Source organism: Primulina huaijiensis, chromosome 7 (assembly GCF_012295235.1).
Source record: "Primulina huaijiensis isolate GDHJ02 chromosome 7, ASM1229523v2, whole genome shotgun sequence".
Classification (NCBI taxonomy): Eukaryota; Viridiplantae; Streptophyta; class Magnoliopsida; order Lamiales; family Gesneriaceae; genus Primulina; species Primulina huaijiensis.
This window is the reverse complement of record NC_133312.1, coordinates 17,798,908-17,823,475: the sequence shown is the minus strand read 5'-3', so window position 1 is coordinate 17,823,475 and position 24,568 is coordinate 17,798,908. Positions and strand designations below refer to the sequence as shown.

Sequence of the window (24,568 nt, the reverse complement as noted above, 5' to 3'; positions counted from 1 at the left end):
TTTCGAACTCACTCACAATATTAAATCGTTATTAAAGTTAGCTACGCTTCAACAACGCAATGAAAATAATAGCATAATAAAAAATAAATCAAAAATCGATATATGAATTAACTAAACTTGGTTTCGTTATAGGATCCCCTTAAATCCCAACAAATAAAGTAAATTAGCAACTCGATGTCATAATTAAACTAAGCAAAACAATATTTAATTAAGAGAAAATAAACTCGAAATACTAGACGTGACGAAAATGCCACGAATGTTGCCCGGAATCTTGAAATCTACAACTCCAAGCTTTTTTTCTCATCCAAAACCTAGGTGGCTGCTAAATAATGTCTGAATAATCCTCAAAATCATCCAATAATCCTTTTCATATCATCCCCACTCAGAAATAAGGGAAGAAATCGGCCATAAAAATCTTTCCAAAATTAAGTGGCGCTAGTGTAGTCAAATCCTACCGCTCAAGCGCCAAGTCCTCTGTTTTCATCTTATACTCTCAGCAATCCGCGCTCGAGCGATCAAATCCTACCGCTCGAGCACCAATTCTTCTGTTCTGAATGGACACCACTCGCGCTCGGGCGATAGAATTATCGCCCGAGCACCGAGTCTTCTGGTTTTTAATCTTCAAAATCACATCTCGCGCCCGGACGGTAAGATTCTATCGCTCGGGCGCTCGCCTTTCTGAGCATGAGATTCTTGACTTGATCCTTGATATCCGAGCATATTGCATTTTTGCATGCATCATATCAGTTTGTATACTCGTACATTCTCGTATTGGGCGATTGTCGCTTACGTTCTTGTTTTCATCTTGGGCACCCCCCATTCCACGGGACAGGTCTTAGGCTGGACGGTTCGGACGACCAAGGCAGTGGCTAGAGAAGTTGGGTTTTCGGTGGTGATCCAGTGGAGTTTTTTTATTTGGTTTATCGTTTTCTCGTTCAGAATTATGTTTTCGATATGGTTGTATTAATGTTTAAGACTACCATTATTGTTTTATTTTCGTTTGGGTTGTAACTTGATCAAGTTATTTGATTTTCGCTGTTTAATTGTTGTTATTAAGATTTAATGTTTCATGCTTATTGTTCTGTTTAGTAGTGGCTCGGGTAAGGGCGCTACACACTATGCTTGGACGTGCTCCATCAAGCGAAGGTTGAGCATACTCCAACATAGGTATTCGCCTTGGTTCTTCGACTCTTAGATCTTCATGATGCTCTTCCTCTCGTTCTTTTCTGTTCATCATGTCTCTCAGCCTTTTTTGTTCCTTTCGTCTGCTTAGGGTTCTTTCAATCTCGGGATTGAATATCTCTAGTTCAGACTCTAGAGATCTTGACATGCACCGAGAGAAATACCTGCAAATAAATTGAAGGTGTCATACAAAACAAAATAAAGAATGCTAAAGTAAATAACTAAGAATAAAATTGAGGATTAACAGTCCAAGACAACGGCACCAAAAACCTGATCGAACAAAACTTGCACTGTAAAATCTTTGGTCAAAATTAATAATGTTCAAGCTCGAAATAATCGCAAGCGCACGATGTCAAGTAATAATATAGTGTACGAGAGTACGAGTATCGTTCCATTAGAGACTGTATTTCGCAATTTTTATTCTCTACTATTCAAATCTTTAGCAACGAAAATTTGGATGATTGTTTACTACTTTAATGTTTAAATAAAAGCTCAATGAAATAGTTCAAGAATTAAATGATAAAATAAAAAAGCTAGAATTGTTAATTAAAGTTTAATGAGAAATGAATTTGTTGGGAATCTCGATTCACCTACCAATCGTCAATTACTTATTCCGTTCAACAGTGATCTACGCTTCCGACATGATTTCCTATCCAATTGAACACGCCCTCTCGAGCTATTCCAAACTAATTCTACTAAGTGAAATAATTAAATCTCTTTAATTATTTATTAAAGATGAATTGCATGTCGTTCTATGAAATCCCCTAGCTTTCGTCCTACCGGACTATGACTATAGACGCGTATCTGACTTCATATTTCTATGTAAATTTTAAATCCATGGATTATGCTACTCGTTCCTATCACGGGCTATTCTCTCGAACTCACTCGCAATATTAAATTATTATTAAAGTTAGCTACGCTTCAACAACGCTATGAAAAAAATAGCATAATCAAAAATAAATCAAAAGTCGATATATGAATTAACTAAACTCGTTTTCGTGATAGGATCCCCTTAAATCCCAAAAAATAACGTAAATTAGCAATTCGATGTCATAATTAAACTAAGCAAAACAATATTTAAATAATAGAAAATAAACTTGAAATACTAGACGTGACGAAAATGCGACGAATGTTGCACGGAATCTTGAAATATTCAACTCCAAGCTTTCTCCAAGCTTTTTTTCTCTTCCAAAACCTTGGTGGCTGCTGAATAATGTCTGAATAATCCCCAAAATCGTCCAATAATCCTTTTCATATCATCCCCACTCAGAAATAAGGGAAGAAATCGGTCATAAAAAATTTTCCAAAATTAGGTGGCGCTTGGGTAGTCAAATCCTACCGCTGAAGCGCCAAGTCCTCTGTTTTCATCTTTTACTTGCATCAATCCACGCTCGAGCGGTCAAATCCTACCGCTCGAACTCCAAGTCTTCTGTTCTGAATGGACACCACACGCGCCCGGGCAGTAGAATATTACCGCCCGAGCGCCGAGTTTTCTGGTTTTTAATCTTCAAAATCACATCTCGCGCCCAGACAATAAGATTCTACCGCTCGGGCGCCCGCTTTTCTGAGCATGAGATTCTTGACTTGATCCTTGATATCCGAGCATATTACATTTTCGCATGCATCATATCAGTTTGTATACTCGTACATTCTCGTATTGGGCGATTGTCGATCACGTCTTTGTTTTCATCTTGGCCACCCCATTCCACGGGACAGGTCTTAGGCTAGACGGTTAGGACAACCAAGGCAGTGGCTAGAGAAGTAGGGTTTTCGGTGGTGATTCAGTGGAGGTTTTTATGTGGTTTATCGTTTTCTCGTTCAGAATTATGTTTTCGATATGGTTGTATTAATGTTTAAGACTACCGTTATTGTTTTATTTTCGTTTGGGTTGTAAGTTGATCAAGTTATTTGGTTTCCGCTGTTTAATTGTTGTTATTAAGATTTAATGTTGCATGAGTATTAGTCTGTTTAGTATTGGCTCGGGTAAGGTTCTACACACCATGCTTGGACGTGCTCCATCAAGCGAAGGTTGAGCATACTCCAACATGGGTATTCGCCTTGGTTCTTCGACTCTTAGATCTTCATGATGTTCTTCCTCTCGTTCGTTTCTGTTCAGCATGTCTCTCAGCCTTTGTTGTTCCTTTCGTCTGCTTAGGGTTCTTTCAATCTCGGGATCGAATATCTCTAGTTCAGACTAGAGATCTTGGCATGCACCGAGAGAAATAACAGCAAATAAATCGAAAGTGCCAAACAAAACAAAAATAAAGAATTCTAAAGTAAATAACTAAGAATAAAATTGTGGATTAACATTCCCTGACGACAGCGTCAATAACCTGATCGAACGAAACTTGCACTGTAAAATCCTTGGTCAGAATGTTCAAGCTCGAAATAATCGCAAGTGCACGATGTCAAGTAATAATATAGTGTACGAGAGTACGAGTATCGTTCCACTAGAGACTGTATTTCGCAATTTTTATTCTCTGTTATTCAAATCCTACCGCTCGAGCTCCAAGGCTTCTATTCTGAATGGACACCACTATTGCTTGGGCGGTAGAATATTACCGCCCGAGCGCCGAGTCTTCTGGTTTTTAATCTTCAAAATCAAATCTCGCGCCCGGACGGTAAGATTCTACCGCTCGGGCGCCAGCCTTTCTGCCACTTTCTTTTGGCTTGTACATTTTTGTTCTGATTTCAATTCTCCAGACTTTTCACCTGCAAATTCATCACGTACAAGTCAGACACGAACATATGCAAATTTTAATTCTAAAACGAACAAAATGTAAATGAAATGCACGCATGCACAATGCAAACACACATAAAACTAATGTAATAAAACACGTAAAAATGACACCTATCAATTGGGCACTAACCCCGCCACAATCAGGTGATGTCTCAGGAAAATATCCTCGGGTATGGATGAAACTAAATTCATATCCAAATGAAGTAAAAGTCTGGTATGAATTTGGGGCTCTTGCCTCGATTTATACTACATCACCTAGCTTCCCCGAAATTTTAGGACTACCTAAATGGATTCAGGAAGCGATTCCTGAAACATGGGCAATTAACGACTATTTGTCCAGAGGAGCATTCTCAAGCTATACTTCTCTAGCACAGCACCAGAACCAACAGAAAACGGCTCTCACGAAGCTTTTCATTTCATCATTTAAGGAGGTAATATATTAATGTTCAAAAATTCATCAAAGATCCTCCGATAGAAGAAACACCCTTTGTCACTTCTATAACTGAAAACGACATTTTTACCAGAAGAACATGGGGTCTATGGGTCTGTCTAACTGAGATGGACAAAGTAAAGTTTATGTTAAAATTTTATCATAATTCGGTAAACGGATCATTCCTGTTAACTACTATTACAGGAAAAACAAGTTTTGCACAAGATTTATTCGAAAAGAAAAAAATATTTGGTGGAATAGCAAGCTGCCGGGGAGTAAAGAAACTTGTCGGAAATTTTTCAATATGGAACATGTGGGATGATGGTCAGAACAGATCTGTCCAGAATGCCCAAAGCAAAAAGAGCCAGAATTTGGCAAGGGCTTCAGACCTCGGTTAGAAAAGAAGCATCAAGCAGAAACAGGACCAATTGGTGAAAGATCAACACCACGTTTTTCCTCGGGGATATCAAAAATTTAAAAATTATCGACAAAAATAAGTGGACATGTGACCCTAATCACTTTTCATATGGGATAACAAAAGATAAAGATACACCGATAAAAGCAAAATAGGCATTTGATTTTCCCACTAATAAAAGGACTTGGACCCAAATAAACTGAAAGGATCGGTTAGAAAATAATAAGTGTTTAGAAGAGGGGTGAATAAACACTCACGGATTATATGTTCTTTTCGTAAATTGAGTTCAGTTTAGTGACAAACTGACACCCGGTATCTCGTGAGTCGATAACAATCAGTTTAACAGAAAAAACAGTTGCGGAAGTAAACTGACTGAAAGATAGAATAACTGAAGTAAAATGATAATTGAAATAAAATGCACACGGATTGTTTATGGATGTTCGGAGAATAGAATAACTTATACGTCACCCCTTCTATCACGAAGATAGAATTTCCACTAAAAGACTTTGATCGAATACAATATTTGTACTGACCCACTTCAGTTTGGACTTATCACTACCAAAACTTAAACTCTTAGTTACAACAAAAACTTCTAGAGTTCGTAACTGATCTTAGCACAACGTAAAGAATCTAGCAAAGATTACAACGTGCTAATAAGCTCGAGAATGTAGCCTTGAATGCTACTGATAAAACTAATAAGTGTGAGCTTTTGATTTGCGTAGTGATTTTAGCAGCGTAACAACTTGAATAAAATAGTTGCGTTGAAATTGCTTCGTTGTTTTTTTCTTCAGCTGCTCTCTTCAGCTATTTATAGGCTTCTCTTCCAACGGTAACTTGATAGGATATTTGAATATTATATCCGTTGATTGCCACGTCAATATTCCTCTGACATTCGTACACTGTAGACTCTGAAATGCGGCGTTCCACTACGAGTTGCAGTCTGCTTTGTACTAATGTCTGTTGAATGTCCTTTTCATCTGATGACGTGTATAGCTGATCGATCAGCTGATAAGCTCATACTAAGTGAATCAACTGAAACTGATCAGTCAGTTGTCTTCGAAAGTCCTGTTAGGTTCAACTGATCAGTTTCCAACTGATCAGTCAGTTTACTTTGTCAGTTCAGTTTAGCTTGATTCAATTGCCTTTGTTAATTCACGCAATACTCTTCAGTTAGGCAAGCTGTGTAGTTCGATTACTTGATCAGTTAGCCCAATAAATAAACAGTTTTTCAAGCAGCTGAAATTATGTTTCCAACTTAAACATATAAATATAGAATAAATTTGAACAAGAAAATCACACAAGAATTAAAACGAAGTTTGGAACCAAAGAAAATGTATTATACATATCTCAAGGTTTCCAAAAGACGGATTAAGGCAAAAAGAAAGCAGTTGGTGATCTTCAAAGATCTATACAAACTTCTAAAAGAAGCGGGTGATGAAATCTCAGCTGATATGATCCAGGCTCATATCTACTATTTATGCCAGGAGATAAAATTAGAAGAACAAGTTGTTTCTAGATTAATGATCTAGGAAAAGAACAACTCAAGATAAGGGATCACTCAACCACCGACTCAACTCACTCAAGAGATAGTGCCAACCACAGCTGGAAGGCATTAAAGAAAAATTAAAGCAAGAATTTGAAGTCGGAAAAACAAATCTGCAAGGGCTTCTATTAATAAGAAGGCAGAAGGAAACATAATGAGCCATTTATAAAATAATAATAAAAAAAATCGATCATCTGAATAAAATATATAGGCTGGAAACCTTCCGTAGCTGTATGTATTCAACCTACATGTCTTTAAGAACATACTCGATATGTAAAACAATTTCACGTACCATAAAACAAAGATAAGGGCACTATTGGTAATTTTAAAAGAATGAGGAGTAAAAACTAAGTTTTGAAGGAAAGAGTAATTTGAAGGAAAGAGTAAAGAGAAAATTTAAAAAAAAAATTGTATTTTTTACCATGTTGTCCTTGAAATAATAGCTCCGAAACCTTTTGACGGGCTGTTTCAAACAAGACAGCGGTCATGTCAGTACGAAATAAATTATTTCTTAAAAAAGAACAATATTACAAGTGCAGACTTCGGGGGTTTTTTTTAAAAATAATATATTTTTAAAACTTATTTATGAAAATATTGCAGAATTGGAAAGTTTGTAAAAATATTACAATTCGAAATTTACTGCCGCAGATTCAGAATTTTTGAAAAAAAAAATTTATTTGTGTCACGGATTCAAATGAATCTGTGACATGTGAATGTCTCGGATTCAATGAATCCGGGACAGTCTGTCCCGGATTTAGAATCCGGGTCCCGGACCCCTCGTCACGGATTCTTTGAATTTGTGCCTATAAATTGCACCGATTATTTAACATTATTTCATAAAGCTTCGGTGCAAATATTCTTTCATCAAATTCCGAAACATTATTTCATCAATCTTCGGCGCGAATATTTTTTCATCAAAATCCTTCGGCACAAATATTCCACATTTTCCTACGCAATTTTTTTTCTTCCCTTTATAATTCGTGACTCTCCTCTTTTTATAAATGGCGTCGATTGTGTGATTATTAAAATTTCTAATTTGATTTGAGGAAATTCTGTCGAATAACAGAATTTTAGAGATTTGCGTCGAGTCTCAGTAATTCAGAAGTTGATTTGGGAGAATTGTGCTGGGTATCAGAATTTGGGAGAATTGCGCCGAGTCTCAGTCAATTTTTTTTTATATTGGATATATTTTTGTATAATATTTCTGATAATGTTTGTCATTTATTGCAGATATCAAACATCGTTCGCTCATTATTTTACAAATTCTGTACAACCACATTTGAAAAGGTAATTTAAATAATTTCTTATATTGTAATTGTATTATTTATGTTTCATTAATGTGATTATAAAATTTTTCGGTTTCCGTGTAATATAATGTATAATTTTGATATATTTTATATTTTTAATATTATTAAATTATAAAATTACTATTATGAGTAATAATAATAAAATAATAATAAATATAAATTGTTGATGTTGGAAAATTTTTTTCAAAGTTCGTATTTTAAATGGTTTGAATTTTAAATGTAATTATATTATATTATTTAAATATGAGAATGAGTTAATATTAAAAGTTTTGTCATTGTTGAGTGTATTAATTACATTTATGTAATAAAATAAATTGAGAAAAAATTAATTGTAAAATTAATGTATCACGCCTACTTACCAAGCATTACTTGTATTTACCATTTTTTTAAAAAAATTATAATATAAATGACTCTTTGTAATTATTTCAAGGTGGCACGCCTCGACAGTACATGTACTAAATTAATAATAATAATAATATATTTTTATTCAATGATATGTTTAGAATTAATTTAATTTAAACTTTTATTTTAGTAACTAAATTAAGTTTCAAGGAAATTTTTTTTTTTCACGTGTTTATGTAGAAAAACAATTTTGACAAATATAAGTTTATCTTTCAAAATTTTCATTTGTTTATGTTTATTATGTTTATTTTTATTTTAAATTTATTGATAATCTTAAATGTTGAATTTGTTAATATAAGAAAACTGATATATTTGAAAATTTTAATAACACATGTTTAAAAACTTAAATTTTTAATATAAGTCATAACATTTTTTTTATTATTATGAAAACATACATTGGTATTATTAAATATAAATTTTAATAAAAATGATTTGACAAAATAAATTTTAATAATAATAATAATTAAAAACGTGTAAGTGATTCTTGAAATTGTATTATGATTTTATACATTATGTCATAGTTTTAATATATGTGTTAGAAACTCATAGTTAAATTTTGTTATGATTGTATACAATATGTCATGGTTTTTGGTTGCAGACATGGATACTGTCAGGGCATTACTTTACGTAGGTGGCTATGTCATTGTTGAAGATGATAGGGTTGGATATAGTATCCCCGCGACCAGGCCCATTAAAATCCCTCGCTCTACTACATTTTCCCAATTGGTGAATTTTGTGCATTGCAAGCTGGAGATCGACCCATCAAAATTCTGCATAAAATTGTCAACGAAATATTGTTATAACTCTTTGTCTCGTTACATTGAAGAGCATCTCTATATCACAGATGATGATAGTCTTCAATTTATGTTTGAGTTGTCGACACTGAATTGCATGTACTTGTATGTTGATTCATCGCCAGTGTTACAGAATGTAAGTGATTACGATTTTGGTGTAGTCATGCCGGTAATAACGCAAGGTTTGGGAACAGTAGGTTTAAATGAAGCGGGACCTTCTATGTATCACGTCGATGAACAGTCAGCTCAGACATACTCTGGGATCGACACTGGTCCTTGGGATCACCATATCACGGCTCACACTGAAGACGACTATGCATGGGGGATGAATAGAACACGAGAATGGGATTTTACCACTGGGGGTTGGGATCATCATATCACGGTTCCATCAGGAGTTGATGTCGCATGGGGTTCTAGTAGAACGGGCCATTTGGATTTAAATTCATGGGCTGATGAAGAAAATATCACAAATGTCAAACATTTTGATAGTTGAGCAGAGGCTGCAAATATTTCCGCCCCAATTACAGAACACATGGATGATCAAGATGATTTATTTGGGGACAGTTCGCATCATGTCATGAATAGCGATGATGATTTGTATACTACATCAATTGACGGAGAAGATATTGATCATCTTGACAATGCAAATGAAGGGACATCGACGCGTGTGTTAATGTTTGGAGCAACAATGACAGAGAACATTCCTATTGCACCGGAGCAACAATTACGTGAAATTCCCCAATTTTTCAATGAAGTCTATGACGAACAAATTCCAGATTCATTTGGTATTCATTCTGCATCACACACAAACTTTTACAATCCTGAAAGGCCAGAGCTCGATGTAAAAATGGTTTTTAAGAGCAAAAAAGATTTAATAGCTTCAGTAAAGGATTTTTCTGTTCGGGTTTTGAGACGTGAATATATCGTTGTCCAAAGTTCTTCGACAATTTGGAAGGTCAAATGCAAGAACTGGTCCGAAGGTGGCAATTGTGGGTGGGGACTTCGAGCATCGTTGAAAAAAAGTTTAGGCTACTTCATTATCAAAAAATATGGTGATGATCACACATGCATGTCTACCCAAGTCGGTATAGATCACCACAACCTTGACGTAAACATGATAGCCAGTACACTTTTTGGAATCGTGCGTTGTGATCCTGCATACGAGATCAAATATGTGCGAGAAAGTATTGAAGAAAAATATGGGTATGATATATCGTATGCTAAGGCATGGCAGAGTTTGAAACGTGCGGTGGAGGTAATCTATGGCACATGGGAAAGCTCTGTAACTTTGCTTCCTAAATATATGGGAGCTTTGTCGAAGTAGAATCCAGGAACTATTGTAGAATGGAAGCATTTTCGACCGTATGACCATCCACATAAAATTTTGAACTTTGTATTTTGGGCCTTCAAACCATGTATAGATGGTTTTCGACATTTTGGCAACATAATCAACGTAGACGGTACCCATATGTACACCAAATATAAGCACAAACTACTCATAGCAGTAACTTTGGATGCCAATAACCAGGTTTTGCCGCTAGCATTTGCGCTCGTTGACGAAGAAAATTATGAGTCTTGGCATTGGTTCCTCAGTAATTTTGCACGACATATTACCAGAGGGTGTAGTGGTGTGTGCCTTATATCTGATAGACATGCGGGTATAACAAGTGCAGTGCAAGATCTCCCTGACTTCAAGCCTCCTCGTGGTGTTCATCGTTTTTGTTTGAGGCATGTTTGCTCTTATTTCTACAGTAAGTTGAAAAACATTCACTTGAAAGACTTATGTTGGGAAGCAGGGATACAACACCAAGTATCAAAATTTAATACGACAATGGAGGCAATTAGAACAAATAATGCAGCAGCTTTCACTTATTTGTCTAACATTCCAAAAGAAAAATGGTCATTGGCTCATGATGGTGGATGGAGACGAGGGATAATGACGACGAACATGTCTGAGTGTATTAATGGTTTATTGAAAGGGGTTCGACGTCTTCCAATAACTGCAATAGTGGAGCTGACATTACAGCGATGCGTGCACTATTTCATTCAACGGCGAGCGCGAATTGATAAGATGCTGGAAAAAAATCAACCATGGACCGACTATGCATACTTTAAATTTGATATGTGGTCAAAAAAGTCAGTTGAACATCGAGTAGTAAGATTTGACCAAAGGGATAAAACAGCATCCGTCGCGACAGGAGGAAGACCAGGTCGTCAACATCACGTACAAGTTGTCAACATTTCTACCCGTGATTGCACATGTGGTAAATTCACAATATTTGGGATTACTTGTTCACATGTTATATGTGCAGCGAAATGGTTTGGTTTAAATCCCGCACAGCTTGTACAACCATGGTTTACACTGAGCGAATACGTGAACACATACGATGGAAGATTCTACCCTATTCATGATGAACAATATTGGGATGAACCTACATTCCAATTACAACACAATACTGTTCGTCGACAAAGGAGGCAGGCTGGTAGAGATCGCAGGACACGCATAAGAAATGAGATGGATCAACCATTATCGAGGGAGAGACAACATGGGAGGTAAGACATCTATAATAGTGTATTGTACCTTACTTTTACGAACAAATAACATGTGAGGTTATTTATGTAATTACAAAATTGTGTATTAAAATTTTATATTTAAATTTATTAATAATTTTTGCCCATTGCAGGTAGGTGCAGGTGACAAGATCGAGTTATGGTGCCAAATTCTTATGTTTGTGACGCAGATTTTACATTGTAATAGAAGTAGTAAATAAATTGTATTCAGTGTTGTATTGTTATAAAGATGTTTTAATATCAAGTGTGTTGATTTATTTGACTTGATTTAGTAACAGAATAATAAACCACAATCACCACATTCCACACTTTTAAAAAATCATTAATAATTTGTATACACTATTCAAATACAAATGTTGCAGCAACAACTTCAAATGAAAATAAAAAAAACATACAAAAATACAACGTAAGTAATTGTGCATCTCTAAATAAATAGTTAATGCTGATGGTAACGATGGCCCCAGTGCCACACGGTGGTCTTCTAATCACTCTCCGTCCACGACCTAACATCTGTTCAGAATATTGTTGAAAGGGTATGGGCGACGTGCTAAATGTAGGGCGACTCTCATTCATACCCGGTCGAAAGTCACTTTGTAAAAATTGTGTAAAACTACCAGCAAATAGAGTGAAGTAACCAGCGTCATACGATAGAAAGCTTGAAACCACTGGTGGAGTGTATGCCATATATGAAGATGATGGTCCGGGTTCAAACTCATTTCCTGTCCACATCGGTGGATATTGCACATGAGCTGGGCGTGTCTGTGACATAGATGCATATGTTATGTAACATATATTTAATACAATAAATTATATTTACGTATATATGTAGATAAATTGAACATGTCTTACAATAAATTGTCGGTAGTTTGCATCAACAGGATGGTAGCCCATGATGTTTGAAGGTACCACTGCCNATGACAACAGGTGGGACAGGATCGCGGTGAAAAAGATGATGAGAGAAGACGAGTTTAGCGTGGTAATGTGGGACATAAATTTTTTTTTATATATATCAGATATACAAGTGCGGAAACGTAAAGTAATCAATTCTAATACGCATATACATCTAATGGTACAAATCCTGTACACCATTTTTTTATTTCAGCTAAAGTTTAGTTACTAGATCAAGTACTAAACCACTCTACTCTAAGTCCGGATCTCCACGCTAATCCTGAATATCTCATCCTCTTCCTGCTCCAGGTCCTGCCCCACCTGTTGTCATGCACACATACAAAACAAGACAACAACCTGATAACTCCGGTGAGAAATACATCCCAGTATAAACAATGTAGGCATACAATCATATAAAAACATATATCAAAGCATATAACAACTATCATTAACATGTAGCAATTCAACAAACATGAATGATATAAAACTGTAAATCAACTAGTCATCTCAGACTCGACTCAATCGACGCGTCATCTCAGACTCGACTCATTCCTAATCTAGGGATCCCGGTTCTGGATATTGACAAATATATCGAATCTCAGTCGATAGGAATGAATCAACCCTAAACGCCATCGATATAATTCGTATATCCAGTGTCTGGGCGAATCGGCCGCAGAATTGACGAATCAGCCAAGGTCTAAGCGAATCAGCCACTGACCAGATGAATCAGCCAGTGATTAGGCAAATCAGCCGATGACCAGACGAATCAGCCGGTGACTAGTACATACATTGTCTATGAATCAATAGACTACAACCATCAATCTCATCAATTGCAAATATCAATGCAATCAAATAAAGTATGTGATTTAGGGAAACTCGAGTCAAACCTCACTCGAGTTGTGCAATCCCAACTCAACATTAATTTATACCTTTCACTCTGTTACTCTGACTATGTCGAAGTCTCTGATTCAAAGCCTGTCAATATCAATCTGGCAATAACAATATCGAGGGTACGGTATCAATACACCACTCAATCAATACTGGATATAATCAGAAGTCAATCAAATTCTGTTTCAACAGCACAACGTCATAATCTCAATATACCCAGCAATACCATATCAATCAGATCTCAATCTCAACCCTCATAATCGATAACAATTCAATTCTGATATCAAATCGACTCCAAAATTCATAACAATTTCATATGGTATCTTTTCCTCAATCCAGTTTTGATTTTACGATGTCTAACATGTCAAGAACATCACATAGGAATCATATCAGATTCTTACGATATCATAATTTTAAAACATATCAGAACGTAGCAAAACTTACGTCCAGTTGTATCCTACGTCGATAGGAACACAGTACCGAAGTCGGATTGAAAATCTGACGGACGGATCTTTCACAATCACAAATCTAAAAAGGCGTAAGGATTTTTCTCGTTTTTCCCCTGCCTTTTCTTTCCTCTGAACGAAGGCTGGTATGTATATATATATATTCACACGTTGCATGTAAAGGTTAGGTGGCTCGCCCTTTGTAAAACACGTCTCGCGCATATGCGCGACCCTCATCGGCGCATATGCGCGAGACCTACTGTCTCGGCGCAATAGCTTCTCGTCTGCTCGCGCATATGCGCGTCTTTTTCTCGCGCATATGCGCGAGACCTACGGCCTCCGGATAATTCCAGTCCACCAGCTCGCGCATATGCGCGCCCTCTTCTCGTGCATATGCGCGAGGTTCTCTGCCTCGGCAATGGCCTAGCGCGCATATGCGCGCATTTCTGCCGCGCATGTGCGCGTTACCTACTGTAGCTCACCTATGTCCAACTCTTGCCTTTCCAATTCTGGTCTCGGAGTGGTCCGTCTAGAGTTACCTCGATTATCAACAAATCATTCTGGATTACGATAATTCAAATCTCGGGCATTACAGCCGGCGAGAGCACTATTTGTGAAATGCGATGATGCCAACCAACATAGTCCACTGTGATTGCGGGTGTTCCAAGTATGACATAATCCCCATCAATCACAAAATGATATCTGTGATTCCACATTTCTACAAAATCTTTGTGATATGTCGCCCAATCAAAGTTGTTACGGCCTTGTCGCGTCAGTTTATGAAAATTGTCGAAGTTAGTAGCAGGTGGCGGAATACCCTGAAGCATTCCAAACTGTCGGAGACACCGCTCTGGTCTATGCATCTCAACTATATGAAAATTGATCAATGCGCATGCCGACCGACATAGATGAATTCTATCTCCATCAAGAATTCCGCCAACCTCCGGGGATTCCATATCATAAACTGTCCAAAGAAACTGAAGCAAATAAAATGAAAAAAAGATTAGTAAGTTGATAATATATAATTCAGACTGAATTTTTAAAAAATTTCAAACTCTAAACAACTAATTTATATATTTACCTGCCCTTCTACCATCATGTCAAGCATATCTCTCATTATACGGACCGAATGATGGACCGTGTGTGTCCAAGAGAATCCGCGTCTCCACCTGCAATTTATAAAAGTACACAATAGTTTCATTAAAACTAAATAACAAAATAATAATAATAAATGTTAATTATTTCTTATTAGTACCGTGCGCCGTATGGTGGGAATGGTAGACCCTGAAGCACATCTCCAGCCTGCTCTTCTGAAATATATACTTGTTGCGCTTTATCAGGGCAAAGAAGAGTAATTCTAGACCATACCAAAATCTGCAATAACATACAATAAAAATACTCAAATCATAAGAAAAATTAAGTACAACAAATATAATGACCGTAGAAGTGTAAAAATACCTGCAATATCTGAACAGGGCCACACAAATCGACCTTTAATCTCATTGATGTGTCGCACAACTCTCTATAAAGATATGCCAACACAGCAGAACCCCAGCTAAACGTATTCACCATTTCTATGTTCTCAAAAAACTGCAAATACATAAGTTTCACAGCAGCACCTTCCGAGTCCGGAAACATACATCCACCAATGATCATTAAAGCAACATAACGGGAATATTGTGCAACGTCTTCTTCAATGCTTTGATCATTAATCATATTATGTAGGCAATGGTCTAGAAAAGCGGTCAGATAAAAATGTGCACCTTTGATCTGAGAAGATGTAGGCGTAAAACCCAACCAAGTAGCGCAGCGCTGTTGTAAAGTATGTTTGTTGTACGCGGTATCTACACCAGTGATGGGCATGCCATCAATATTCAACCCCCAAATAAGGGCAACGTCCGGTAGGGTGATTGTTGCCTCGCCCACTGTAAGGTGAAATGTGTGTGTCTCACGTCGCCATCTCTCAACAATGGCTGTAAGCAAATGATTATCATAATTTTTAATAAGATCACACTGAATGACACCATAGAATCCTATGCGTGCAAGACATAGGCGGACACGGAGGTGAATCCCAGCATTAAGCAATCTCCAAAGACATTTGTCAGACCGGCGTGGCGGAATTAGTGCATCCATGTTCTCAGCGTTGATATTATTTGATATGTGTCTACCCCGCAAATACAACACATTATCCGTATTTTCAACCATCTTGCAAACAAAAATCATTAGTTAACAAATATTTTATTTTTTATCAATAAAATTTAACTACATATTTTAAATTAAACGAAATTTATTTGATATTTCCGGCTCGAAAAAATAAAATGTATTTGTTGATAACAAATTGATAATAAAACTAATTATGTAGATTAAATAATTTCTTTTAAAAATCAATAATATTTCATAATACGTAACATTTAATTATAATAAATACATTCGTAATAATATACTTCTAATAAATACATTATTAATAAGAATAAGGACAATTATATCCTAATATGGGAATTTACTACATGTTATTAAATAATATATACGTGTCATTTTTTTATTTTCCTATTAATTTTAGTTTGGTTATTACCTAATTCCTGCCACTAATAATTATTTTTGCCACTATATCATTTTTTCTTAAAATATATCACTCATTAATATAAATCAAAAAGTATAGAAAAAACAAATTGAGAATAAGTTTTAAAACTTCACGTAATTTTAACCTCAGTAATTTATAATACAATTAATATTATAATTATACATATAATATACATATTATAATTAAACATATAATTATAACTAAAATTTCACGTATATATAAAATCCGTAATTTATATACATATTATAATTCCAATAATACAATTAATATTATAATTAATTTAATTAAATTAAGTATATTTATTATTATTACTTAAATCTATTCGGATGCGTTCATGAAGTACTCGGTGATGCAAAAATTCTAAATTACAGTATTATAATTCCAATAATATAATTAATATTATAACTATTGTTATTACTTAAAACTGGTATAATAAACGAACAATAATAAATATAATAAACAAAAAAAATATTGTTACCTCTTAATATTCTGAAAAAATATCGAAGACTTGGGCTAATAAATAAATGAAAAAATCGGAAGGAAAGAGTGTTCGATGCTCAGTGATTGAAAGTAATTTGGTGCTGGAAAGAGTGCTCGATGTTCGGTAATAGAAAAAAATTTGCACCTTGCTCGGCTTTTTAAATAAGCGGAAATGTCACGGATTCCAAAGAATCTGTGACGAGCTGTCCCAGATTCAGAATCTGGGACAAAGAATCCGTGACGAGCTGTCCCAGATTCAATGAATCCGAGACACAAATGTTTTTTTTTTTTTCAAAAATTCTGAATCTGCGGCAGTAAATTACGGATTGTTATATTTTTACAAACTTTCCAATTCTACAATATTTTCATAAATAAGTTTTAAAAATATAATATTATTAAAAAAAACCCGACTTCGGGACAACTACATCCAAAGCACAGCTGTAAAATCTAATGCAGAGATACTCACTGTAATCACAGAACCTGAAAGCCCTTCATAAATTACAGATTCGGAGCTCAACACCAGGTCTTTTGTGAAACCAATCATTCAGCAACATACATAAATAAAGCTTGCTTTCCGAATTTGAATTTCAGACAGGCACGGCCAAGTTTTGCACGATCTCATGATTTGAGGTATTGGTGCACATATATACGCTCCTGCTTCCTAGATTTTCAACCCATTCCAAAGTATAACAAAAAAAAAAATCGGTGACTTTTAAAGCTCGTCCAGGTTAATCATTTCATCACTGTTCCAAGATATTACCGATTGCTGCTCCTGCCGTGGCATGGCTGCAGAAAGGGGTGTTTCTTTGTCTCCTGAGGCTTCGTCTAAGCACTCCGCTAAATCAGTTTCCCACTGAACAGACTTGCAAGCTCTTCTGTACGTGTCATAGTCTACAGCTCGAAGACCTTCTGAAATCATTTCTCTCAGTTTACCTAATAAAATTTCTCCAGAACCCATGATTTTCAGAAACCGTTCTGCAAAACCAGGAGTCCAGAAAACAACTACAGCACATGTCCTATCCACCATGCGAACATCAAATTCTTTTGAAAAAACATCATGTGAATCATGCAGAATTCTTTTAACCTTCCCAGCAGTAGCACCAGCTTCGAATCCCAACAAAAATACTAAATTGTCTGTGCTAACTCTTCTACTACTGCTAGTCCAGATTCTGATATCTTCGGCACTAGAATCTCCGTAATCATCCGAAACAGGACCAAAATTATTGGCATGACGTTGAACGGAAGGAGACAAAGGACTATTATCAGATTCATGAACTTCGGGATTTATTTTCAAGATTGAATGCAACGCCACAAACAACTGGCATAATTTCAGAACATAATGCCCCTGAACATTGACATTGCCAGACTCTGGAAAAAGCAAGCATCTCCATGAGTTGCCAAATTGAAAAGATAAGCACTTTTTTAAAGCCAATGCTTTAATAATTAATAAGAACAAGAAAGTGACCAGCCAAAAAGATTACCATGAGCATCTTTTTACCAGCATATATGTTGGAGACAGATGTACGTGTATCAGACAGACACGGCATATGCATCAGTTAACCTTAAAATACCGGGAAAGATAAGTACTTGCCTCGATCGGGAATTTCCATATCTATTGGTGCGGAGAACCTTTTTTTCAAATAAGAAATTGATCCGGTTAAGTTGCCCGACTTCTCAAAAGGTTTACATTTTGTCAAAAGATGGTTGGTATCAAGGATGAGAGGGAAAACCAGAAGCAAGGAACTGCAGAATTCATTCATTGTCAAAGGAAGTGGGGCTAGAAACTTTGAATATATGGATGCAAAGTCTGCAAAAAGCAACATAAAAAATTATCAAAATTTATTTGGCAATCATGGCCCCAAAATATATCCAAAATTTTCACAAGAGATAGACCATTAAGTGAGTTGTGCGCAACAACAGGTTTCTGAGAAGTAGAAATCAGGTCTATCACCTCTCGAAAGCCACGGATACTCCTATTTTGCTCCGCTTCCATGTTCCGAAGTTCCTCCTGTAGTTTGATTATAAGGTTACAGATCCAATATATAATAATACATTTAAGAACCAAGGATAGATGTTCATTTTACACCTCAAGAAGGTTCTTGTCTTCCTCTGAACAAGTCCAAATGACTCGAAGAACTTGCATGTCCCCCCCTTTCACTGGAGCTCGTAACGGCACTACATCAGCAAACCCCTCCAACATCTGCAGCCCAATCCGAGAAAACTAATAAGACAGCAACTTGAACATTACTGGTGCTAAATGGCACAAAGGGTCACCTCTAATACGAGTAGCACTTGACGTTCACTGCAGACATCTATGCTCAAACATGGTCTGGAGCCATACTTCTCACTTCCAGCTATAACTTTTCTCAAGGAATTGATCAAAGCATCTGCAATTGCTAAGCAATTAGATGAAAACAGTCAAAGAAATGATAATATATGATAAGGTACGCTTATAGTTCGCTCACCATCAGTTCTATTAGAATCTTTACAAACATTTCTCCAGTTCTTTACTCGAGATTTGATCCTTTCTGAGAAAACAGAATCAGCAACAGAATGAACTGGAGAAGATTGTGCTCCATTGTCAATTGATCTTAAATTCCCCATTCGAACAATGGCAGCAGATTCTTGCGCTCTGGACAAGAATGATATACCTGTTTGAAAAAAGAACCTTGTTCAGATACAGAACAAAGGTTCAGCACAGCAGAAAATTACTAGAAATCCCAAAAGTACGGTCAACATTCTCTGTCTATATCCTATAGACTGAAGCATATTAGGCTAGTGCCCATCCATAGGGCTCATTTATACAAAACATGTAGGTTCTGCTTGGATGGTGTGATTTGAAGCTATGGATTTCAAATCCATTTGATTGCTTCGATGAATTTATACTTGATGTATAATAAATCCACCCCACCCTTAACTTATTTAAATGCAATGATGATTACGATGGATTTGAAATCCATCCAAACTGGGTGCAATTTCAAATCACCCATCAAATCCCTCCCCAAATCAAATCTCTCCCACCAAATCAAATTCTTCCATCATCTTAGACTTTCCATGTTAAAGAGTCAACTCAACATTTTGGAAAAAATTCTTCAGCCATGAAACCGAGATGTACTGTTTGCAAATTAAGAATATAAAATCAAATCCACTATAGTTAAACAATCAGTGCTTTAATTTGGACATAATTGATTTTTATATGAATGACTCATAATAGAACTAAAACTTTAGGGATCTTTACCCACAAGAGAAAGTGTAAAGTCTAAGATGCGATAATGTAATCCAACTGTATGCAAATCTAGGAAAAATAGAAAATACTAAATTTAATTGTTTTAATTGCATTAATTAAATATGGTAGACATGTTTACATGTTTAAAATAGGATTTTATATTAAAATGCATAAAACTATGTTTTAAAGGTTATTCGAGACGCGATCGAGGAACGGAGACTGAGGACTATAAAAGGAAAATATTTTTATTAAATGAATATTTTTTAATATTTAATATATGGTATATTTTAAATGGTATTTTCGGAAATGGTGATTTTTGAGGTGTTTTTATTCGTCGAGTCGTATTTTAAACCGATAATCGATTTTTGACGAAAACAAGGACTTTTTGGAGGTCGGTTAATATTTTCGGAAACTTTCTTAAACAAAATATTTTACCTACACTATAATGGGCCTATTATAATAAGGTTATTGGACCTAAACTCCTACACAATTATTTATATCAAATTATAGAGTTTCCAAACCCTAAAACAAAACATAATTCACGCCTCAAGCACTAGGACTCTCCTCCGCAACACACGAACACACACCCACGTTTTGAAGGCAAATTCACGTGAGGTTGAAGGAAAAACGCAGCAAGCTTCCTCTCCCGTCTCTCCGCCAACGTCCCTCGCGTCAAGGATTTTTTTCATACGTGAAACACGCAAAGGCACGCCTTAATCCTCCTTCACTCATCGTTCATACCATAATATGTGTGTTATACATGATTGCATGAAAAACATGATCTCCTCTTATATATTTTCGTTTTTATGGCTTGTACATGTTAAAACTTTGATTTTCATGCTTTGAAACTCATGTTTATGATGCACAAAAGGGCTGCCATGATGGGGCTATGGGAAGGGACGAATTTCAGTGTGTTAAAGGGTCCTTAGGGGCCACGGTTCAGGGCTGGTTGAAGCAAGCCTAGGGATGAACAAAAATTTGGGTTGTAAGGGGGCTAGGGTTTCGATTTGGTGGCTAGGAAGGAGCAGGCTGCTAGCTGCTGTAGGGACGTGTTCGTGGGTCCTAATAGGGTCTAGTCATGGTCCTAGATGGCTTGAAGGAAGGCTGGTGCAAGGCCTAGGGCTGGAACGTGGAGGCGTGAGCACGCGGGTCTTGTAATCGACGGGTGAGGGCTGCGGCTTGCGTGGCTAGGTAGGTCTGGTCCAGTAGCTTGTTAAGGGCTCGAGTATGGTCCTAGGATGGTTGCATAGGGGCTGGACAGGTTGGTTGAAGGCTAGGGACGAAGAGGCATAGTGTTTGTGAGAGCTAGGGTTTCGAAAAAGAAAAGAAAAGAGTACAGAATTTCAGTGGCTGTTCTAGGCTTGATCAAGGGCTTTAAATGGCTTGATTTGGGTTGCATAAAGCATGGTTAGGTGTTAATAAGCTATGGTTCAAATTTGGTTAAGTTTCGAGTTGATTCAGTTAAAACCGGGACGTACGTTTAAGTTGTAAAACTAATTGGGAAATTAGTCAAGGAGCTTAAGTTTACGTCTAAGAAATAGTTGTGGGTGTATTTTAAGGTGTTATGGTAAGTTTGGATGGAATCGGGTCGTCGTTTTAAGGTCCAAGGGTATATTGAAAAGTTAGTGTTTCAGGGGCAAAACTGTCATTTTACACCAAAAAAATGTTAGACGTCCTAGCAGTACTCTGAATGTTGTAATGAATGTTAAAATGATTATTTTGAAAGTTTATGGAATTTTATGGTGAAAAACGATAAATGCAAAAAACCGTGTTGCATGCTTAGTTTAAAAGAAAATGATATTATTGCATGTATTTTCTATACAGATGGAAACGAGGACGAATGTTTGGAAGGAAGTGATTTAATTGTGATGGTAAGAAAATGGAGATTTGTGAGGGACGAAGTCCCAGTGGAACCCGTTTATGGGACAAAGCTCTGTGAGAACCCAACGACCGAATTTCCATCGAAAGGATATGATGCTATATAAGGCCAAGACTCAGTTGACGAGTGAGAGTGTAGCTGATGTCCCCGCCGACTATAGGCCAAGGCACATAACGGAAAAATGGTTAATGTTGCCTCACCGCCTGGTATCATGGTTACAGCTAGGATTGATCAATCGACCAAAGGATGAAAGGATGATCACAAATAATGAACGGAATTCACCTTAAAGGGAATGTATATGTATATGTTTATGATGAAATGAAAAGGATATGATGAAAGGAAAAAGGTTAAAGTTTATGCATGTTCATGAAAAACTATTTTATTAAAAGTATTTTCACTGTTGCATGTGAATGCATATGTATTACTTGCTATCATGGTTAAGGTTTGCTGAGTCATTAGACTCAATAGGTGTGATTGATGCAGGTGAGCATTATTTTGATGATGCTGGAGGATTTGATGGTTGGACTGATGATGCACATAAACCGAGGACATTTGCTAGTTTTTCCGCATTAGTATGATTTTAAAGATTTTATGACGTTTATGACTTTTGATGCTTTTGAGTGGTTTTGAGAGGATTTAATATGCTTATAATTTATTTTGAAAGATACTAGTTTTAGGTTTGGTTGACATTCTACGATTTTATGTTTCGCACTGCGTTTTGTATTTTCAAATAATTGGTCGGTGAGTTTATTTTAAATGTTGCAAAGTATTTATATATATATGTAAGTATATTCGGCCGAAAGTATTTTAAGAAAAGAAAGAAAAAAATTCTAGTATATTTTAAAGAAAGCGAACAGTGGACATTTCAAAAGGTTCTTAAACATTCACTTCCATCGTTTTGCTTTCAAGGAGACCAGACATTGATTTCTTCCTCTCATGCTTAATAGGCCTAAATAACTAGCAAACACTCAAACATGAGAGCAAAACACTCAAATGACTGAAAATCGTCTTAGTTGTACGGGATGGAAATTCATCTGTCCAATTGATTTCTTGAATTTTGTATGGCATTAAACTGCCAGATTTTAGATAATGAGATCAAAGGTGAAATGCAGATCACGGAATTTATTCTTCCTCAAGTCTTATTGGTTTTATTTATTTATTTATCAGAAATGTTTAAAAGAAACAATAGATATGCTTTGATTCAACAAACATTTGGATCCAATAGATAGATACCACATACCGTTATAAAAGCAAGTATTAAAATCAAAACCTTCTCGTGCCATAGAAGTTAAATGTGAGGATTGACAAGAAAAACCGTAAGACGGCATCCCAATTTTCAACTCATCCCTGGGAAATAAATGGAAGTTAAACCTGCACCAGAAGCAAGAAATTAACAATGAGTTAAAAAAATTAAGCGACTTCTAATATTAAATTACAGGTTCATGTTAACTAGTTTTAAACCTCCTCTGCTTTATTTTTTCCATCTGCTTCTGCTTCTTGTACTACGAATATTTTTTTAACGAAACAAAGCTAATGTTTGTGTTAGTCATTTACTCCGAGGTTTGCTAACACGTTTGAAAAACATTTTACTCCCCCCAATATTATTGAGTTAAAACGACAGGCAGAGCAAGGATAATCTTTGACAGAGAAGGGGCAGACCGCAAAATGGAGTAAATGAGTTGAGGGAACTTACGGATGCGCGATGAGCTTGGAATCTTTGACGGAGAAAGGGCAGACCGCGAACTGGAGAATCTGATACCGCTCAGCGGAGCGCTTGGCCTTGAGATACGCTATCTCCTCCGTATCGACGGGGAGGATTTTTTGCCATGGGGAGGAGTAACTGCCGGTTCTCTGCATAGACACCGCCACATAATCGGAATTGAATATAAGGGTTTTGATTTCTGCCAAAGCTTCTGCGAAGTTGGCCTTTGTGACTTGCTTGATGGGCCATTGGCGGCTGAGGAGGCGGCGCCGGCCGGCGGTTTGAAAAGCATTAGAGATGGAGCTTTTGNATTTATAAATATATATAAATTTAATAGGATATATTAAAATAGGGTCTGATGTAATTTTTAGTTTAAAAGAACTTTTTATTTTATTTTTAATTTTTAAAATTCAACATTCCATTACAAAAAAAACTTATGTAGAGACTTATTATTTTCATTGCTCTATCTACTTAAATTGTTGATTTATATTTCAACTTAAGCAAAACATCATATGTGTCTTCCGGAAATGATTTAATTCTATCACTATTGCTAGAATTTGTATTGTTCATCTTTGTGAAATAATTTATTTATAATATTTTGGTTTTTTTGACAAATAAAATGAGTTTGTCAATTTCTACTTTATTTTTCATGTATTTGACGAACTCCATGCAATAGTTTACATTTTGTTATATCATGTCAATTTTTTATAGCACACTTTAATAGATTTCTCTATTTCTTTTGTACATTTATGTTGTACTTGGGTATGATTCGATAAAATAAATATTTTATTGATCGCTATAATAAAGAGGGTTTAATTTATGCATACAATGTCTAAAGATAAATACAGTTTTAATTGTTTTTGTTCAATTTGTTAGCTGAATTTAAGAGACAAATTTGAGGTTTTTATATTCAATAAATTTTAGTTCGATGATATTATAATATTTTTTGGAAAATCATTTGACTATTTGTTTACTTCTTTTACGTTAAAGTTTATCATTATTTCAGATGAGATGTTATTGCGGCTTCAAAAGAATAATATTTTTTTATGATCAAAACATATATCATGTAAGATAACAAATTGAGTTTGGCAGAT

General features: G+C 35.9%; 3 protein-coding genes across 3 annotated transcripts; 1 reads left to right on the top strand and 2 right to left on the bottom strand.

The window, feature by feature from the left end:
* Nucleotides 1–9,362: 9,362 nt before the first annotated feature.
* Nucleotides 9,363–11,644, top strand: LOC140981358 (uncharacterized). The gene is made up of 2 exons (XM_073447739.1): nucleotides 9,363–11,366; nucleotides 11,498–11,644. The coding sequence occupies exons 1-2, from the start codon at nucleotides 10,282–10,284 to the stop codon at nucleotides 11,499–11,501; spliced, it is 1,089 nt and encodes a 362-aa protein (XP_073303840.1). The 5' UTR covers nucleotides 9,363–10,281; the 3' UTR covers nucleotides 11,502–11,644.
* Nucleotides 11,645–14,181: 2,537 nt separating this feature from the next.
* On the bottom strand, nucleotides 14,182–15,849 carry LOC140981649 (serine/threonine-protein phosphatase 7 long form homolog). Its single transcript, XM_073448069.1, has 5 exons — nucleotides 15,370–15,849; nucleotides 15,065–15,225; nucleotides 14,862–14,980; nucleotides 14,688–14,775; nucleotides 14,182–14,583 (listed from the first exon to the last, which is right to left on the bottom strand). Exons 1-5 carry the CDS (start codon nucleotides 15,827–15,829, stop codon nucleotides 14,182–14,184), a joined length of 1,230 nt encoding a protein of 409 aa, XP_073304170.1. The 5' UTR covers nucleotides 15,830–15,849.
* Nucleotides 15,850–17,077: 1,228 nt separating this feature from the next.
* Nucleotides 17,078–24,044, bottom strand: LOC140981648 (poly(A)-specific ribonuclease PARN-like). Its single transcript, XM_073448068.1, has 9 exons — nucleotides 24,020–24,044; nucleotides 23,466–23,829; nucleotides 23,013–23,143; nucleotides 19,133–19,318; nucleotides 18,942–19,054; nucleotides 18,754–18,867; nucleotides 18,561–18,675; nucleotides 18,259–18,474; nucleotides 17,078–18,038 (listed from the first exon to the last, which is right to left on the bottom strand). The coding sequence occupies exons 1-9, from the start codon at nucleotides 24,042–24,044 to the stop codon at nucleotides 17,380–17,382; spliced, it is 1,923 nt and encodes a 640-aa protein (XP_073304169.1). The 3' UTR covers nucleotides 17,078–17,379.
* Nucleotides 24,045–24,568: the final 524 nt, after the last annotated feature.

Coding starts and splice junctions, on each gene's coding strand:
- LOC140981649 (XM_073448069.1), bottom strand. CDS start 15,829: ATGATTTTTGTTTGCAAGATGGTTGAAAATACGGATAATGTGTTGTAT. Junction 14,981..15,064: donor GCCCTGTTCAGATATTGCAG/GTATTTTTACAC, acceptor ATGTTATTGCAG/ATTTTGGTATGGTCTAGAAT. Junction 14,584..14,687: donor ACATGATGGTAGAAGGGCAG/GTAAATATATAA, acceptor TATTTGCTTCAG/TTTCTTTGGACAGTTTATGA.
- LOC140981358 (XM_073447739.1), top strand. CDS start 10,282: ATGTACACCAAATATAAGCACAAACTACTCATAGCAGTAACTTTGGAT.